General features: G+C 37.7%; 1 protein-coding gene across 2 annotated transcripts in view; it reads right to left on the bottom strand.

The window, feature by feature from the left end:
• Positions 1 to 6,383: 6,383 nt before the first annotated feature.
• LOC102062713 (leukotriene B4 receptor 1) overlaps positions 6,384 to 20,870 on the bottom strand; it is a 54,529-nt gene continuing 40,042 nt past the window's right edge. The window contains exons 4-6 of one of the 2 annotated variants that reach the window (XM_074551012.1): positions 14,133 to 14,249; positions 13,421 to 13,504; positions 6,384 to 10,582 (exon numbers count right to left, since the gene is read on the bottom strand). In XM_074551012.1, the coding sequence (XP_074407113.1) occupies positions 6,819 to 7,829 (1,011 nt within the window). In that variant the 5' untranslated portion in view covers positions 7,830 to 10,582; positions 13,421 to 13,504; positions 14,133 to 14,249 and the 3' untranslated portion in view covers positions 6,384 to 6,818. The remainder of the gene's footprint in view (positions 10,583 to 13,420; positions 13,505 to 14,132; positions 14,250 to 20,870) is intronic. The other variant, XM_074551011.1, reaches the window with a different exon arrangement.

Below are 20,870 nucleotides of genomic sequence, written 5' to 3'. Positions count from 1 at the left end.
AAACACAGAAAAACTCTGATGAGAATTGAAGAATCAAAGGAAGAAAAAGGGTGAGACGTAGGAAAACTATTCTGAAGTTTTTATATTATAATTCTTCATTTGTAATATTAAAGGAATGTGAATATAAGTGAAAAAACAACAACCTTGAAATGTTAAAGTGTAAAAACAACATCATTTTTTCTAGGAAGCTTCCCTGCTTTTTACAAAGTTTCCTAATTAAGCCATTACATAAAACAGCAATTGTGGCTTATGGCCATTATTCCTTGAATAATTTGTATTTTCCTGTTCTTGTTCTTTGTATTTCCATTGCTACTGGAAATGCATCAGGTCCCTGGGTGCACTAACTCGTCTTGATGACCCTCCACTCTACAGACCCTGCCTCTAGGCCTGGAAATCCATACAAATTCAGGCCTGGAACTTCACCCCTACTTGACCTGCCTTGTTGGAGTGCCTGTTTGAGCTCTGCCCTGGCCATGCCTGTGCTTGGCCATGTATCTTGTTGATACAGGTCCTGACCTATGGTCTGACCTCCTGACATGACGCTGACTGACTACTGTGGTCCTGCTTGCTCATCACTGGCTGGTTCTGATTTTCATTTTACTTTAGCTGTCAAAGAACAAAATAAGGTGTGTAATGTAAAATAGCTAGGTTATATTGTAGCATACAATGCAAATCTTGGGGTAGAATGGATATTTAGGGATATGGTTATTGGGTAGAAACCTTTCATTCAGGATGTCTTCTTCCTAGAAGTGCTAGGAGAAGTTCTTCAGCAAAATAAGTTTCTTCTGATCATTTTAAAAGTAGGATAAATCAATTAGTGTAATGCTATTCAACATTACAAATGTAAGAGGATTAAGCTAAACCTTGTTGAAAGACACCAAAACCACTACATACAGAAGCTGAACATAGCAATAGAGAAAAAAGGTATTTGAAACCAAATCTATTGATTCTGTTTTCTGCTTTACTCCCAACACTTCTCTTATTTTCTTAAAGGCAAAGCTTTTGCAACATTCTTATAATGGATATCTTCAAGATATTTATCATCTGCAAGAACCATTTCTAATTTAGCCATAAGGAAGTCAAGTCTTTCTGAAACTTTTTGAGAGCATCTCAAAACTACCAAAATCCTAGAAATCAATAATATCACCTGGCAGGAGATGGGAGCTACTCAAATTCAAGTCAAGGTCCAGCTCTACATGCTTATTGATGGCTTGGCAGGGAGAAGTTGTTTCCAGCACAGACTTTTCACAGACTGGCCCTGAGGCAACTGTCAGGCATTCTGTCAGGCATTCTCAGATTGCCTAATTTGTGCAATATTTGAAACAATGTGGGCTTAGGCTCCTGAAGAGCAAAAAAGAGATGAACTAGATCACTCTGAAATGAATGCTTAATATATTATTGTGGATTTTTGTGAACATTTCTGTCTCAATGACTTGAACCTTCAATAGGTTCACAACTGAAACAATGAACAAAGTATTTCACTGCTTGTTTCAGTGACTTCCAGAGTATTAAACTTAAGCTTAACTTTTTAAAATGGAAAAGCCACATGGTGGCAGGAGAGAACAAGGCATGTAAAAACTTGTGATGCTAAATGCTTCCCTCAGATTTAACTACCTAATGTTCCTTTCTACAGCACAGCTGAAGCTCTGTGGCTGTATTTTTAAATCTAACAGGCACTCATAGCTGCAATGTTTAAAAAGTGTCCATGACTTCTAAGTTTCTGATACTAATCACCAAGTTCACCAGTAAATATTAATATTATAGTGACTTTTGAAATTATGTAGTAGAGTTAAGGTATTGAATCTGCAACTTGTTTTCAGATTGTTTACACTGTAATACATTCCCACATCATCAGAGATGCAATGACTAGAAGTGATCTTCACACAGCTATTTTCCTATTGTGGCTCTTATGGTGACACCACCAATGACAGAACATAAACACTACTTCAAATTCACAGTTCTATGAAAATGAAATATTTAGCCATTAATTTTTTGTGTAATGTGCTATACCATGAACAGGTCTGCTGTGCAAAAATGAGAAGTCTGATTTTTCAGTTTAAGATCCAGTAAGATCAGGCTAAACTTCTAATCCTCCAATTTACTACCATCTGGACATACCCTTCGCTTTAATCACAATACATTGTTTGTAGGTGTCTCAGTGCAGTTCACACTGTTTCCTAGTTAATAGCCCATGGAAATAGTGATGCACTTACCTGCACACACTGTTGGTACCTATACAGATGCAGCCAAAGCTGAAGACTGACCATTAATTTTGCAATCAAGATTTAGTTCTGATAGCTGACTTCTAGTAGATAAATAATAAGTGGATTTTGCTGTTTAGCAGATATATAATTGATTCCTAATTCAAGAGCTGTGACTCTTTAACCTGTATTTGAAGACTTCATGGCATCTTTTTCAATAATGCCATCATTTAAATCACTGACTTGACACATTCCATAAAATAATTTTCTTCTAATCTGAATATTTCTTCAACTTCAATCTGTTTTAAAATGTTGAATCTTACTAAGAACCATCCACATGATTTTTAGCATATTTGATTTAATGGGAAAGAAGACACAAAGAAATTCAATAGTATACAACTCTATTATCTCTTATGGAGATAAGAGCACAAACTTTTACAGTCCTCAGAGCACGAACTTTCTGAGGACTGTAAACAGTGTTGTAAAGTTTCTGAAATCCTGGTGTCCCTCATCATAGCCCTGGTCACAGACAGCTCTTAATGCTAACAGGAGTAGCTTAGGCTACTCACCCTCTCAGAGGACAGGCTTATGTCTCTCTAAACTCTGGTTTATTGAATTTTTTTCTTAAATCTACTGAGCACCAGTGTGGATCACACTGAGAAGTTTTCTAATAAGGAACTGTTTCAGTGATTACCTGCTCTGACAAGAAATAATTCACAAAAATCTGAAAATGTCTTGCAACTGAATAGTTTTCACTTCCTGGTCTGGTCTCTTTCTATACTCAGTTCTCATGGCCGAACTTCTCAGTTCCAGTTTAAGTCTATATAATTCTTAATAATCTTGACTAACTTATTTCTCATGCTTTTCTACTCAAAAAAGCAATAGCTTTTCCTTTGCCTTCCCTTTTCCCAATATATGCAGAAAAGAGAATAATACAAGAGCTGTAGAGAAAACCTTCACGCTGTTAATATTTGCTACTTCTGCATCTTCTGAAATATTTATTCTTTATCAGACTCTTGCTTGAATATGAAGAAATTGAATTCCTGTGTTGTTTCTGTGCCATCTGTTATCTTCTTTTATTCCTTTCACCCAGGCATTGCAGGCAAATCTTTCATTTAGTCCTGCTAATTGTAACCCTAAAAGTTCCATAACTGCAGCCTTAACTGTCTTTAAAATGTGTCTTTTGCTCTACTTCTTCCTAGAAAACGTTCTAGAGGTTTAAAAATTTTTTTTCTAATATAATGCAGTTGCCCTGTTTCTTCTTGTAAATAAGGATCTCTGATTTCCCTTGTGCTACTCCTTAAATTGTTAGTTGCCTGTAAATATTCACAAAGCTTCATTGTTTTAATCCAGGTATAACTCTTTTGCCTTGATGCTTACAGAAACATTTTGATGTCAACAGGCAACAAATAGTGTAAGGCTGATGCTTTATGTCCTTTTCTATCCTTCTTGTATATTGGCTGCATGAGCTAAAAATTCCTCAGGCTTTCCTTCAATCCATTTAATATTACAGGAATTCACTTTAGGCAGCATAATCCTATTATAGTAAATGTGAAAAAATCCTGATGTAAACCCATGGAATGTTGACAGCAAGTTTCAGGCTGGGAAATATTGAAATGTTAAGAGATAATTGTTAGAAGATGATTAATTTTTACAAATGTGAGAAATTCAAAGTATCGGATCACCTCCTAGTACTCAGTGTTCTAAGGAGAGTTGCACTGACTCCACATGATGTTCCCTGCACTTCAGTGTAGTCTGAGGTGATTTCACTCAGGTGACTGAAGTGGCTCTCTCTTGGCTCAGCCTTCTGCCTTGCTGTGTCATGAGAAATAACTGGACACTGAAAACACACAGCAGACCTCATAAACAAGGGTAGAAGGGTTAGGAAGAAAGAAAGAAAGAAAGAAAGAAAGAAAGAAAGAAAGAAAGAAAGAAAGAAAGAAAGAAAGAAAGAAAGAAAGAAAGAAAGAAAGAAAGAAAGAAAGAAAGAAAGAAAGAAAGAAAGAAAGAAAGAAAGAAAGAAAGAAAGAAAGAAAGAAAGAAAGAAAGAAAGAAAGAAAGAAAGAAAGAAAGAAAGAAAGAAAGAAAGAAAGAAAAAAGAAGAACTCAAATGACATGAAGCCTCTATTTTCCTGGGAGAATCTGAGTGTGTCTCAAGTTAATAGGAGGCCACTATTTTGATCTAGCTTGAGCAACAGATAGAGGTGAGAGCATGTTAGCCCTGATGAAGTGCAAAATCTGGCTGCATTCCTAGGCCTGATGTGTACCTGCTCAAGGAAGCAGCAGACAACCAAGTCATCTGCTTGTACTTTTAGGTGGACTCTTATTGTCCCATTTACATGACTGTTGTGCTGACAAAAGTATTAAATCAGTGAGGATTTTAACTGTGCATACCAACTGCAAGAATTAACCCTATTTACTCTACAAAAAAATGAAATAAGTTAATGTTGCCATTTTAGTATGTTCTAGTACTTCTCAAACAGCCTTCAAAAGAAACACAGTCCTTAGAGATGACTGTCTGACTATCTACTGGACATAGAACCAAGGCCATTAATGAGAAATTAAGAGGGACAGTTCTAGCTCCTTGATGGACCTCCTGATAGACAGCAACTTCAGTACTGTGAGTAAAAAGCAACGGAGAAAATGTGAAAAATTAATATTAAGGCAGAAAATTCAGGCATGGACTGATAGAAAAGAAAATATTGGTCAGGCAGCTTGTACTAAAGTTTGCCTGCGTGTTTTCTCACACTCTGAGTTGGGAAATACTTGACTCTTTGTGGCCTAGAAGTTCAGTTGCTGTGCTCATGTGCTTATCAGATAGCAAATCTCCTGGTCTGCTCTGTGTTGTTGAATAGTGAGTGATTCCTATCTCAAGAACATATTGGGAAATACAGCTTCACTTTTTTATGAGTAGATAACTGAAACTGCTGCTTTTTTTGTGAGATAATGTCACATTGCTATATTGAATGCCCTATAGCAATTAAAAGCTATTAGAGGGGTGAAGAACAGTGGTAGGTGAAGGCTGGGGTCCAGTCTAAAGTGTTTCATTTGTTGCTTACTTTTTGTTGCAAACAAGATCTTGCTAAAGTTTTCTTTAATTTCAGTGAAGGAGTCCTGTTGAAGGAAAACCCTCTGTGCTGTGGACTTCTATTCAGGAGAAAAAAATACTTTTTGATAAGAAGCAGGAATAACAAATACATATGCAAAGTTTAGAGAAATATTCTTCCATTAGTAGCTAAGAATTTAACCTCTCTGTGTTTATTTCAGTTTACAAGCTAAACTAATACAACTCAAATATCCTGCACTTCAAAATTCAAAATTATTCAAAATTTCAAAAAATAATGGCTGGTTAGTATTTGTAATTTCTTTGTAAAGATGAGTAATATAGCTATTTAGCAACTGTCCAGAACAAGGAAAATGAAATTACAACATGCTTCGTAATCAGTAGTTATCTTGATCTTATTACAAATGTTTGACTTAAAAATTTACAAAGCAAGTGTAAAAAATGTTAAGCATAACTGAAATAAATAAAACTTCAAAAGCAAACACTTGATGCCATGCAATTTTTCACAGTGAGTTTACACACATTCACAAAACTAAAGCCCTTGCAAATACTAATTTTATTGGTTTCCTAGGGCAAAGTCCACTATTCTGTGAGAATAGAAAAATATAACTCTTTTATTTGCAAGGTGAAGTTCTTCTGATAAGAGACACTTTGTACTACTACCATAATTTTCTTACACATAAAATTAGTAGGAAGGATGTCTCCTTCCTCCTCACCTGAGCCTGACCCAATTCTTCCACAATTTAATAGACATCTTGGAAGCTTAACTTCTTTGAATCAAAATTTTTGAGGATACTCAAAGTACATATATTTAATACATCAAATTGCCACTGACGTATGCAATGTGTTTGCCATCAGATCCAGCATGCAGTCTGCAGTGGTGTTTGCCATACAACACAGTCCTCATACTCCATGTTTGACTTGTTCAAACCCATTACCCCAAGATAATGCAGTAAATGATCTTGACTGTATAAACAACCCTTATTACTTTCAAACCTAAATATAGTAATGAATTAAAAATAGCTTTGAATTTTCCATCAACCCAGAAGACTTTTGTGTCATTAGTACAATAATTTAAAACCATTATGAGCCATATAAAGAATTTAACTTCTTAAAACTTTAGATTGTATAAGGATTTTTGAACATGTAACAACTTTTTTTTTTCTGACAAAACCTTAGTTTCATTAGTTTCAAGCTTTCAAGGTCTCTCTTTTTCACATGCAGTTCTTTTCTGTTTTCTGCACACAGACTTTCTAGAAATCAGAAAAAATTTTAATGGAAAGTAACAATGCTGTATTCCTCACAATTTCAGCTTTTAGCCACCTTGTTGATGTTCTCAGCAACAGTGAAATAGTGCTCATTTCATGATGTGAATAATAATTTATGAACTGAACAATGTTGTTCATGCCAATTCTTATAAAACACACAAGAAAAAAACCCAAAAAGCTTTTCTTTCTCTACAGCTTTCCCTGGACTGCTCAGTAAATGAAAAAGAGAGATTGAGGAGAAAGGACTGCTGAAGAAATGACACAGATTATTCACTGAGTTCCTTGTTAGAGATTTTCTGTGCCTACCAAAGTATCTTCATGTTTGGCTACAACCAGATTTCTTTTCTTGTCTTCCTCTGTTACAGTCTGACTGATCTGTTCAAACAGCTTTGACATCTTGGCAAACCTCAGGTGGTTCTGAAACCTTCGTGCAGCAAAAGCATAAAGCAGAGGGTTAATACAGCTACTGATGAATACAAGTGCTCCAGAGATGTAGACTCCTTTGTCTACAATTTCTTCCAGTGCCAAAGACATCTCCTCATTCGAGAGCTCTATTTCAACAGAAATGACATCCAGGATGTTGAAGATGTGGTGAGGGAACCAGCACAGAATGAAAGCCACCACGACGGTGGCAATGAGACGTTCCGATCGCTGCTTGGATTGGTAAGTCATTCTGCTTATTCTTCTTGCAACACACACATAACTAGTGCAAATAATTAAGAAAGGGATTACAAAACCTGCAAGGGTCTCCAGCAGAAGATAGGACACTTTCTGTCTATTGGAAGAGTAGTTGCGACACGTGCACAGAAGCCGACCATTCATTTCTTCTGTCTCTTGAAATGGAATGACAGAAATGCCAAAGGCAACAGACAGGAACCAAATGAGGAACACAATTAAAGAAATTTTTTCTTTTCTTCTGTAGGTTTGAATTGTGAAAGGGTAAAACACAGCCAGTAGCCGCTCCAAGCTGAGTGCTGTAATCAGAAATATACTGGCATACATGCTGCAGTAAATAATGAAAACCAGCACTTTGCAGAAGATGGTTCCAAAAACCCATGAGTCAACAAAAGAGTAAATCCAGATTGGTAAAGTGATCAGTACAAGGACATCAGCAATGGCCAGGTTCAAGATCAGCAGGACTGAAAGAGATATTTTCTTCATTTTTGTACAAACAGTCCAGATGACAATGCAGTTCCCAGGAGTGCCAATTATAAATGACAAGGCCAGTATTATGCAGACTACTGACCTCACAATATTCCATGCTGAGTTCCCGCTGCTTTCCTCAGCTTGACTCATTCTGGAAATTCTTCTGTTCTTGGTTGCTCTGTGCTCTGCTTTTATTCTGTAGGTGTTGGTGAACTAGTTGAAAGTTCTCCTCTAACTGATGTTCGGAAGGCTAATGCAGACTATGAGCTCACATCCTCATGTTTACTCTTACTGACATCTGACCACATATGGCAGATGGCCACATATGGCAGTTCCTGTTGTTTAGGAGGATGGGTATTTTTGCATACAAAGCAAAAGTAAAAATACAATGCAGGACCTGACTTTGCTGTTAGTTATACATCCATTGTGCTTCAGCAAATTTTACAGCATGTTGGTGGTCTTTCTAAAGTGTCCCTATTTAAAGAAATGTGCAACTGTTTTGATGTTACTGATCTAATCAATGGCTGTGAGGAGAAAGAAACCCTTTTTATGCTATTCTATTCTTGCTCCTATGAACAACTTGGCACTTTATTTTATAAAAACAAAAACCAGAGGAGTGGCAGGTAAACTACAAATGGGCATTATACGTTTGGCAAGAATTTTAAAGTACAAAAATTGTGCTTACTACCTTCATGTCATCTTTTTTAATTCAGCAGAAAACAGTCAATCATATTTATAAATACCCTGGCATAAAGGAAATCAACTGTTTGTACTGTACTGGTACAACAAAATGAGTAGGAGTTGTATTTCTAATTCTCTGGCAAATTGCAGTTCTTTACCAAACAATAACCATCAGAGTATTCTGTCTGGATGTAGACTTATAGGAGGAAGTGCTCCATGCCAGAGAGAAAAGATATGACTACATTATTGTCCTGCTGTGCCAGCAATGGGCTATGATGTTTATGATTTTTCCTAGGAAACTTGGTAGTCAATGTAGTACTCAAATCCTAAATGAATCATAAGTTCTTCAGAGCCTGGCCAAAGAGTATGAAACTATTTTGTTATCCTGATTTCAAAACATTTTCTGAAGTTCATTTCTAAAATGTTAAAGGAGGAACTAGAACAGCAGAGCCAACAGAAATATTCAAGAAGTGGAACTGGATGGGTATTTACCACTAAAAAAAGTTCACTGAAACAAAGGAGTTATTTATAAATTTCTTAAATTTAAGAATGTGATGCAGATTATTTCCCTAATTTTACAAACCTGGCAAATGTAGTGCACAGTATTAAGTTTAAAAGTATTTTTCACCATGGAAAAAGGATTGTAACATCAGCACCCCCAAAGCAGCTTAGCTGGTTTTGCTCTTGTAAGAGTATAATGAGATCAAAAGCAAATCCAGAATAACCCCACTGAAGTCAAGTATTATATCTTCAAAATACTATTTGTGTAATACAGATTTTAATTGGGATTTAATCTGATACATGATTCCAGTTCCTTTCGTTTTTAACCACATTTAATGAATACCAGGTAGGGGAAAAAACGAAACAATCTGTTTCTATTCTGAAGGGAATTTCTGAAAACCACATGTGAAAATTAACTAATGGGAAGAAGTGCTGGGCAGGATTTCTTCTTCCAATGAAATCACCTTTACACCACATTATTTCTCCAGAAATATCTTCACAGACTGTTTTAGTTTATTGCCAGTGGCATATCTAGATTGAAGCAAGTTGCAGATTTTTATTGGAAAAAGACAATCGAGCAGAGATGTCCAGTACCTCTTGTCACCCAGTGCTGCAGGGACTGGCAGGTTCTTTAAGTAAAGTCAATCTAGATTATGATTGTTGTGTCATACACTGATTATCAAGACTTTGACCTGAATTGCAGAGGGCTCAGGTGACTAAAAGCCTGCATAACCAAAGACTTTAGATAGTAAAGAAAGCTACACTGATCACTAGAAACTGCTTAACTGAAAGGTGGGATAAATGCTAAAAATCCTGTGTAGCAGTAAGATACACAAACTGCTAGAAATTGTAGATAACAATAAGGTATGCTCTTAAGTAAATTTTTATGTCGTAATAAGTGCTCTAAGTGTAGCTACAATCTTGTGGCCAGCCCTCAATCTACCAAGGATCCCTAAAAGGACTTGCATGTTCTGTACCATTGTGTGACACCTCTGTAGGATTTTTTTGGTACAACTTTATTTTTGGTGGAAAAGAGCAGTTGTCTGAACAACCACTGGTGTAAGTATAGGTCTAATCCAGTAGTGTATGGATGTGGTTGAACTTCTGAAGCATCTGGCCTTACATTTTCCTGAAACACCTTTCTCCACTTGAGTTGAAGTTTGCTTGCCAAATGGCCTCTACCTCTGGCTGTGTCTTTCATTTAAGCTAGAAAACAAATGAGTCTCTCAATTGCAGCCACAGTCTGGAATTTCTGTTTCAGAAAAATCCCAAAGAAGTGTTGGACTGCTAAGATTTCCTTGAGTAAGGCTCTGAAGCTAGGCTGTTAGACTAAATATCTCAGACATTAGAGTTAACATTAGCTCAGGAGCATGTTCCTGAACAGCTCTATGTGACTCCTGGATCACTAATAAAACTTCACACTGTAAACTGCCTTTAATATTCTCTAAAAGTGTCTGTTATTTATCAAATTTAAATTAGTAGAACACAAACTTTATAGACAATTTAGCAAATATTTCCATTAACAAGTATGGGGAAGAGTAATAACTTACAGATGACAATAGTGTAGTCAATAACTGCTAAAAACAACAGTGGCTAAACAATTCAGTATCTTACTCACTCCAGTGGCCACATGTGGGTGGGCTTTAATGTATGAATGCATTTGGACTTCGAATCACAGAAGCTCTGGTACACTTCATCACAGCAGTGAAATTAAATTGCATCTGTATGTTTAAAAAACACAGTTTAAGTTTTTTGTGTACATGCATATTATAAGTAGTGCAATAAGTTCAGTCATTAATCCAGGAAACTCTCTATAAGTCTGTTACTTTTAGATGGGCAAATAACTTCTGAAACCTTTCCAAGCTCAAAAAGTCCATGCTACTGCTATGAAACAATTAAAATAGAATTTGCTTTGCCTTAAATATCAGGTGTGTGTTTCATCCTTCAAATTATTTATTTCACTCTGAATGAATGCATGAGCTTCCCTCTGGTGGATGTTCTGGAATTTACACTACCGGGGAGCATTTTCAAACAGCCGTGTTTGCATCTCTGCATGTACATTGTAATTGATATTTCTACCTCTTGCAAATTTATTCTGAGAAACAGAGTTTCTCTTCAAAATGCTGAGAGACTTTGGGCTAAAAGTCTCTGCTCAAAGTGTATCCATCCTTCCATGCCGTAAGAGACTCCCCTGTAAGGACTTACAGAGTAGCTAATACACGGCAAATAGCAAATCCACAATGTGAAAATTATATTCAGAACTCTACTAAGAAGACTTTTAAAATCAGAAGGATCCCCTGGATGTTTGTCTAGTAAGTGTTTGCAGAATGATTATCAAGTATCATGGATCTACTGAGATGCTGCAAATTCATGTTATAAACTCATTTATTTTTAATGTGAAAAGAAGTAATTAGCCTGAACCTCTCAGTTCTTCAGCCACTGCATCAAGGTGTATTTGCAGGATTTGTACAAATGACTTATAACAAACTCAAGTCCATGTGCTACTGAGGGCAGTGTGAAAGTGCCACCCTCTGCCTTGATCAGAGAACTATGGGCTACTTCACAGCTCATCTAATTACTGCTTTCTTGATTATAGAAGGGGCTCCTATGTAAGAGGGATTTCAGGAGAATGTGCTCTGCTCTGCAATTACTGCAAAGGGAAGTGCAGTGTAGGAAAAGACAAACACCAGATATTTCTATGGTCTTGCAGTGTTTGTGGCAGCAGCCCATGGGGCAGCAAGTACAAATAAGGACACTCCCAGGGCTGCTTCATCAGAGAGTAAATAACTTAAGGAAGAACTTGGGATCAGTTCCAGAATGTAATAAAAGATGTGTACTTTGCCCTATAAAGTTTGAAATATTCTGTGCTGCGTGTATTGTTGTTAATCAGTATACTAACATTATTAAAAATTTGTATAAGAAAAGGTTTCCTGTTTGTTCTGTTCAGTTTTTTGGCTGGCTAGAGATATGGCTGGCTAGAGAAAAGATTTCCTGCTTGTTATGTTCAGGGAAAACTGCTTTAGGATTTGAGACAGGGAAGAGCTTCCAAGGCACCTGTTGTGTGTGCATCAGACATGCTTACATATTGGCACCTCTCTTGCCCTAACAGACTAATCACTGACAATCAGAACATGTTTCCATGGTGAAAACCACAGAGAAATATTTTCCTTGTACAGACATACCAGGTGCATTAGATTAGAGGTGTTAATTAAGATAGTGGAGAACTGCATTCATAATTCTGACTACAAGCAGGAATATGAATAACAATTAAGCAGAGATTATGGAAAAACTTATAGACACCTTTTCTTGACATTATGAATGTATACAGTTTCAGTGCCCTCTTACAGTACAAGCTTTTGATCAGTAAATGTATAAATTTGTTACAATTAAAGGCAAGGCTGGCTCATTCTGAATCAGCTGCTACTAAGTAGCTACTTGTACACAAACTGTTGCTATCCAAAATCCTTAAGGGTATAAGCATATCAGGCACCGTGGTTGCTACTGAGAAAATCAAATGCGCAGTTTATACGCTCTTCCTTTTGAGTAATAACTTACAGATGGCAAATACTGCTTGGATGATTTGCTGCCAAACAGGACTTGATTTTTTTTTAATTGTTTAGCCAAACCTACTGGCATTTCTACCTTGTTTACTGGGATTGCATGTAAATATTATTTTGCTATATGATCGATGTCTCTTTTTGTTATTCAGCAGTGATAAAAGAAAGTGTTCAGCAGAGCATGTGTTAGTGAAGGACCTGTGATTAAAAACCCTGCAGTGCCTGAGCAGCAGCACCAGCCGTTCCGCCCACACTGAACGGGCTGTCCGTGCACTTCTGTGTTTGCAACACAGGGCGGCGCTGGGGAGCCGTCCCTCGGTGTTGGGCCGAGCCTGCAGGCCCGCAGGTGCTGCCTTTCTCTGCGCTGCGTGCGCGGCGCTCAAGGACATGGCCCTCCACAACACTGATTCTTTTGTAACTAAAACCTCAATAAACTCACGGGGGAACATCACATTGTCTTTTTTTGTCTTGTACATCACATTATTTTCTAAATATTAATCTTTCTAGCTCTCTCAGTTCTGTTTTGATATATGCCCATTTTTGTTTTAACTGATCTGGTAAGACAACTCCCTCTGCGACAAGAAAAAAACCATTATTTTAATAAATAAATTTTATTTTCTATGTCTCTGAAGGAACAAAGTTTGGAAAGTTTGGTAATTATATTAACATTTGGTCCTTCAGTGTAGCTTCCATTTGTGTGTTCTCTTCGTAAAGCAGATCAAATTGTGTGATCTCTTGGGTTGTGAAACAACCCTGTCCAGCAGATTTGAGCACCTTTGAAGACTTATTTAATTCCTTTATTACACATGACTTAACCTTGCTCCCAGTGTGACATGAAGTTTTGATTTTGTGGCCTTGTGTCAGGAGGGTGGTTAATTGTGCTGCAATTAGCAGACTGTGCTGATTTTATGGGGAATACAAAGCTTTTTCTTCTGCTCTGTAGCAGCCACCACGTGTGTGTAAGGAATGCCTGTGTGGTCAGTCACCCAGTAATTAGCATACCTGACATTCTGTTCTGCATAGCAGAGAAACCAGCACCCTGTGCCAAGCTGCCCTTCAGAATGGTCTTGTCCAAGCATTCTTGATCTGAAACAAAAAGTAGTCAGGATTCATTCTGAGATGCTACACAGAGCCACACTAACAACTATTTAGTAAACACACACATAATATACTGTATGGGAAAAGTGCAAGATATGCAAGCTTCAGGCACAGATAATGTTTTATCATTCTGAGCTGTTGTTTCTGTAGAATTTCTGTATAATATTAGAAATTACTGTGAGTAATGATAACTTCTCCATCAAATGAAGTGTTTTCACTGGCAGAAAGTGGCAGCACCATTTTCTTAATTAAAATGTATATCTATTTATGAAATGTAATAGAATGTACAGCTAATAGACTCTAAAATAATCTGATGTCTTACTTTTCCTATATTTGACTCTCGAGCCTAATAATATGATCTGGTTTTAGGCAGACTTATTTTCTATGTTCCTGTGTTGAGTCAGATCAAAAAGTACTTTTAGCCTGGTATCTTGTCTCTGGTAGCAGCCACAAGCAGGTGTTTAGAGAAGAATGTAAGAACAAGCCATGTGTGTCTGTACTTGTCCTACACATCCTCTGGCATTCAGTCAATCACAGCTGAGGAGTTTCTTGGATCAGAGATGGTTTCTGTGTGTTTAATAAAGCTTTGTGGACATTTATTCTGTAGACTTCCTACCCTTGAACTCCAGTGAACTTGTAGCACTGCAGCTTTGATCCATGCTGTGTGAAGAGCCATCTCCTTTTGTTTCTTTGCTGCTCTTCTGTTGGCTCCAGCTGGCTCCCCATAGTTTATCTGTTGGAAAAGCAGTGAACAGCATACCTGTGTTCATGCTTTCCACAGTCCTTCCTTGATTAAAGCCTGCATCTGTCAGCCAGTGCTTGGCTGCAGACTGAAGAATTCTTACATACATGAATATACCTACAGACCTTCTTATACCCAGTAAAGAATTTTTCCCATGCTTTTTATCATCCCTTCATTCTTCTCACTGTCTCTTCATTCAGGTCTTTTATGTTTTGTTCAGACAGAGGAACAGACTAGCTCTGAAATTCAACAGTTCACTTAAACCACAGTGTGCTGATGAGGGAAAATGAAAGAAATCAAGACATACAGAGGTCAAAGTTCCCTCATCTCCAGTCTGTTTGTCTTACCCTGCTGCAGTGTAACAGGGCTGGCCATACTGCACCCAAACATGTCCTTTTTTTTTTTTTGTCTAATTGGGGATTAGTTTAGTTTACATTCAAAGCATAAAAATAATAATTAGCTTTTGTCTTTCTCAATGCCAGTCTGTGCTCTAAGATTTAGAAGACTTTGTTCCAAAGGTCACTGTGTCATTCTTCCTTCATTTACTCCAGATGCTTCACAATCATAGAAATCCTCATGTGATACAATGACCTTGTAATCCTTAAACCACAGGTTATACCCTGACTGGTAGAGCTTTGTAGCTCTGCTGTGTGTCCTATTCTGTGTTTAAACCACTAGAAGTCAAGTATAATCTAAAATTGCCATTATTTGGTGCTGTATGAAAGGCAGCTTTAATTGCACCTGTTACCTTTTCCTAGGTAGCTTTGTGTCTTGTTATATCTGGCCGTGTGGGAAGCATTTAATCCTCTGTGATATTGAATGGTATCTCTTGAACACCTCCTCTTTTCTGACACAGCAAATGTGTGACTTCTCTTTCTCTCATGATTGTGGTTTTCCTGTCTTTTGAGTTTTGACTGGGATCTGTTAGTGAGTGAAAAACAGACAACATAATACAGAAAATATGGCTAAGGCTCTTGGTAGACACTGCTGATGAGTATCCATTGATCAAATTACTAGGGATCCCCCTTGGCATGACAAGTCACAGACCCAGTCACAAACTTCATCCATGTTCTAGTCCTCTGATTGAGGTTTTGAACACTGTCAGGTTCCGTTTATAATTTATAAATTATATATCTCTTATTTTATAAGAGATTTGCTAGGTTGTTGTCATCATGTAATAATAACTTCTATAAAAGTTTATACAGATATCAAGAAGACAGCTGTAATGGATATAAAACCAGATTTTACCCACACATTTATAAAGAGCTCATATTTTAAACACTATTAGTCTTTCTGTGTTATCTGAGAACAAGCATCTTGTGTAAACACTAGAGAAAAACATCAGTACTGTCTAGCAGATTCCCAAAATGAGGAAATATCCAATAAAACAGAGTAAGAGAGCAGCTGTGAGAGAACTGCTCTCTGCAGCTAATCAATGCATCTTTGCAGCACACAAACACAGCAGAACTGTTTTCACATGTCAGAATGAGGTCCAAGTAGAAGAACTGAAATTGCCTCATAATGGGATAACATTTTACAGGAGCACTCATGTATTTCTTGTTTCAGCAGAAAATTTGTTTTCATGTCACATGATAGCAGTACCCATTTTTTACTGCTTCTTTGGCTTGTAATCTGAGCAGCTTCACATCCAGCTGCCAAGCACTGATAGCCAAATTAATTTCACCATACCATGAAGAAATTTTATGAGTTAGTCTATTGTCAGTGTAGCATGGCAACAATATTTACAACATCTCAAGCTGTCTTTAGCATACTAATAAAAAAAAAATTTCCAATAAATCCATCTTCTCAAACTGCAATGCCCAGATCCAGATAGCCTTTGGCAAGCTTCCTCTTTCTAATATGTCCACAAGTGTCTCTAAACTGTCATTATGCAGGTTAAAACGTGACAGGTCAGTTCACTGCTACCTGTTTAAAAAGGTCCTTTATTCAGTGTTATTACCAGGAATGTGTTAAAAGAAATGGTGGAATTTTATTAGAATTTGCACTTTATATTCACTTATCTGCCCAAGAGAATGATCAAAATAATTGTCCTGATCCAAATTTGATCATAGATATGATTTGAACATAAGGATTAAAATAATGACCTTCAATAGTCCCTTCCAACCTTAATTTCCCTGTAACGGTATTGTTGCACTGACATGTTAGACAGAGCCTCACACGATGCTTCTCATGATGCTGCTGATTCAGGCATTTCCCCATGATTAACTGTTCCCAGCAGCCTGTGGCCCTCAGTCCAGAAGGGAACTCTGTCCTTACAGGAATCATCAAGCAATACTTTTTAACTTAATCTGCCCAAAGGAGGGGACAGAAAATGCCTGTGCAATTGTAGCCTATCTATGCCTTACTTTAGAACATGGTACCAGCCAAACAGCAGATCAGGCATTTCTTTTTGCAGTCAGTGGCAGTTAAAACTCAGATCTCAACAACTAGTTTTGCTAATTTTGTTTGTTTTTAACGTTAATCAAGAAACTTTGGTAAAATGTGGGTCTGTCCTATTCAGTTCTTAAGTGTAGTCAGTTTTCCTATTCATATCTAGTTTTTAATGTGGTACTCTGGATTTAAAGGATAGAAAATAAATATTTTGTCTACAGAGACATTACATCTTCAGATCTAAGATGACATTTGCTTTACAGATGCATCAGTTAGCGAGATTGTATAAGCATTTCAGAGCCAGAGACATAACTGAAGAAAAAAATCTTTACATATCCTTTAAACTCAGGTGAACTCTCATTTTTAATGCACCAGTGAAAGAGGAACTCTCAGATTTGTTTCTTACAGGCTGAAGGGAAGTCTCTCAACATATGTGATCAGGGTCAGATGGTTTTCCATCCCTCAGTGTTGGGAAAATTCAGCACTGAAAATGAGTGAGTGAAACCTTGTGGAGACTAGACAAAGACCAACATCCCCTTTGATAGAAGACTAAATTACTGACAGCAGTTTCAGTTCTTCTGGACACACTTGTGTTTCCAGAGATGGACTCACTTTTGTCACTAATCTGTTGGATTCAGTAGCAGCAGTGTTGTGTCTCTTCAGAAGTACTCTGAGCTAGCACATTTCCTAAGGCCTGTATTTCCCTGTGACTCCCCTGACACTGTGTCCAGCTGTTTGGGATACAACACTGAAATGCTTATTAAGCAGTGGCCTCTTGCCTTTTCATTACATGTGGACTAGAATCCTGAAATGCTGCTGCTTGACTTGTGGCACTGTGCCCTCTCTAACCACACTCAGTCTTGAAAGACTTGTTAAGCCTTACAGTAACACCACACCAAATTCTGCTTTTCCTCCAAATTTCTTCCTCACAGAAAAAAGTACCTTGTCTGCAGATTAAATCACCTTGTCAGCTTTCTACCTCAGAGGGCCCAAGTGTCTCTGCAGAGCAAAAGGTGTCAGGTTCTACCACTCCCGCAATGTGCTGGGAAGTTGTTGTACTTTGTGGGAACTTGTGCAAGACATAAACTGTGCCTGAGGGTTCAACCTACTCAGTTTTCATCACAACATGAATTATATTTTCAACACTTTTCCCCATATATTCATCCTACACAAAATTGTATCTCCCCATTTCATCTTCCCATGCCGCCTCTTATTTTTAAATTATTTTTTCAATTCCATATATTGCCTAGCTCCAGTTTCAAACTTCTTCAGTGGTCCAACCCAGAATACCAACTCAATAAATCTTGAGTAAAAGTCCCACTAGTTAAGTTTGAGCATTCTTGCTCAAAATTTCTCACTCCCAGTTTCTAACAAAATTCTCTCTGAGCAGGAATTCTGAAATTCCGAGTGTTAGTAATTAAATCCTCATGATTTACTATGAAGCTTTATTACAGGGATGGTTTACAAGGACAAATTGATTTGCTTTAGCTAAACATGAGCCAAAGGAGTAACATGATCTCTATTATATGGATTAAAGGTTTGAAGATAGGAGATATGACAGTGACTGTTACTCTGTTAATTGTGGTTACCCCACGCTGGCTCTGAGTTTGTGGGTTGATGGTTATGTAAGCCTGCATTTTCAGTACTCCCACTATTCAAGTGCTGTCTTCCGTTTTTTCCAGTCTCTGTTTGACACTGTAACCAAATTTAGCCTGAAATACAATGAGGAACACAGGTTTTGTTTACTGTCCTAATGCTACTGAGCAGCAGCATGGGGAACAATATGGAAGTGGATGTGAAGCACTGAGGAGAAGTGAAAGGAAGAATTGTCTTTGCAGCCCTGGTTCAAATGCAAGTCCGGTTGTGTCCTGGGACTGTGCTACTGCACTGGGCTGCAAGGACAGAGTAAATTTGTCACAACACTTTTGGTTGTCTTCACATCTCTCTTTGAAAGTAGCTGTCTTCTGCTTGTGTGTGTAAGTCAGCACAATTGTGTTTGAGGGTATTTGAGCCAATGCAAACACCACTTCAATGGCAAGGATCACAGGCAAACAGAGAATTCTGTTCAATCAAATAAAAGACATTTAAGCAAACAGTAGATTTCTGAAAAGGATTGTTTCTCTTAAACAACCAGTGTGCAAACTCAAATTCAATTCATGGTCTCTGTCAAGAGTGCAAGCCCTCAAAGTGTCTTAAACAAAGATAATGCTACTGACACTGTGGTTTCTGACATTTAATATGGTTTATTTCTGTGGTGTGGGTTTTTTGGAAGAAGTAAAGAATATTTTCTTAGAAGATGGATTATGCACATGAAAAAAAATCTACAGTGGTAGCAAACTGGCCTCTGAAGTATGAATAATGATTTTTTTTTCACTTCAAACATAAATGAAAAGGATGCAGTCCTCCTTTTATCAGTAGTTTAACTGTAACAACTTCATTTTCCATTTCTAGCCAACTTTGGATATCAAACATGTGAAGGAAGCAGTATATAAAATGTATTTCATAAAATAATGAGTTGGCTGGCATTTGACTGGCAGTTCAGATGTGTAGCTGGTTCTGTTATTCTTTGAATCTGCCTTGGATGATGACTGATAGATTTCTGTGTGGCTACACATGGTCATGTTCCCAAACTGCTGTTAATCTACAAATCCCTGTTGCTAAGTCATTCTCTGTGGAGAAAGAGCTGGATTGCTCTTCTAACAAAGCAGCCCTTGGAAATAGTTACACTGACTCAATTAATAGCAGGGTATCATCATCTGGAAAGCAATGCTGTGTGTCCAGGTTCCTGGGTTTGTTGGTGTGAGTGACAATAGGACCAGGCACTCAGTGTGAAAACAGAAATTTGCTGTGCATATTTAAACCTACAAAAGCAAAGGGTTTAATGCACTTTGTGTTTAAATGCAAATGCTCTGATCTCACAAAAGGAGACAATAAAAGAAATAACTAACAAATGCTACTTGATTTATCAGCTGAAAGACTGCTATTTAAAGAGCCTGGGCTCGCAGGAATAGTTACTATGGTTTTAGAAGCCTTTTCCTGGGATAGAATTAGATGGAGAGTATTTCAGTGAAATGTGAGGAGGTTCCCAGCTGTCAAAAGAGCACAGGGATTTGTAAAGGAAATATTAAGACTGGTTTGAAGACATCTTGAGTAGAATCAATGAGGAAATGGTTACAGAAGTGATACATACATGATAATCACTAGGAGCACTTGTAAATGCTGACAAATGCAAAGTGTACCTGGAGCCCAAAAGGCCTGTGCCCTTAGAGGCCCACAGCCAGGCACAGAAAATCTGCCCCAAGATGATGCTCTGAGGCCACCCAAGGGAACCACAAGATGTGGAGGGCTTGACAGGTGTCATTCCTTGAACCTTGTGTCATAGCACAAGTGATCCCAGCCAGGCTATTGGGACATGTGCATTTTGGGGCTTTTGAGTATGAGAGAAAACTGAATTCAGACACAGTCATTCTTTTAAATAGCCTCCCATAAGGTGTTTTGCTGTATTTTGTAACTTCTAATTCGTACACGAGGTTCCCTGTTGCAATCACTTTTAGTCAGTCACACTTGCACACCCTGCAGTTTGCCTTAGTAGGAGGTAATTTCATGTCAACACTTGCATGGTGACTAAGCACCTGTCTTTGGGTTTGTTGGATGTAAACATACAAGGTGTGGCTCCTGCCTAGAAAAAGGCAAGTCTAGATTTATATTTAGCCTTACCTTCCTTGAATATTTGTTTTTAAAATTTCTTATTTAAGGAGGAAGATGTATCCTTCTGCTTCCATGTTAATGCCAAGACAATGCAGTTTTTTAAAACTCCTCTCAGTAGGCTGTGTATCTGATTTACCAGATTCTGCCTTCACACACAAATATCTGACATGTCTCTCTCCAGGAATTACAGAAGTTGCTGAATACTGAATTTAGTGAGGCCAGAAATTCTACTTCTACTTGTCTTTCCCTCACACCTTCACTTGTGATATTGTTCATGCTTGTGTATTAACCATTCAAGGTAGGAATATTTCTGAAAATTAGTAGACCCACTGGGGGATGTAGGAAGCTGTGAAGTAGACAGCGCAGTGCTCCTGTTGCAAAATAACCTTGTCAGAAATAGCTCTATCCTGAGCATGAATTGCTAACATCTGGCTCAGAAAGTGTGTTTCCACAGCAGGAGCAGATATATGACTGAGTCAAGGAAATCTTGTCTGGTCCATCAGCACAATCATT

Source organism: Zonotrichia albicollis, chromosome 13, assembly GCF_047830755.1.
Source record: "Zonotrichia albicollis isolate bZonAlb1 chromosome 13, bZonAlb1.hap1, whole genome shotgun sequence".
NCBI lineage: Eukaryota > Metazoa > Chordata > Aves > Passeriformes > Passerellidae > Zonotrichia > Zonotrichia albicollis.
Note: the sequence above shows the minus strand (reverse complement) of the source record. Positions and strands in the feature narration are given on the sequence as shown.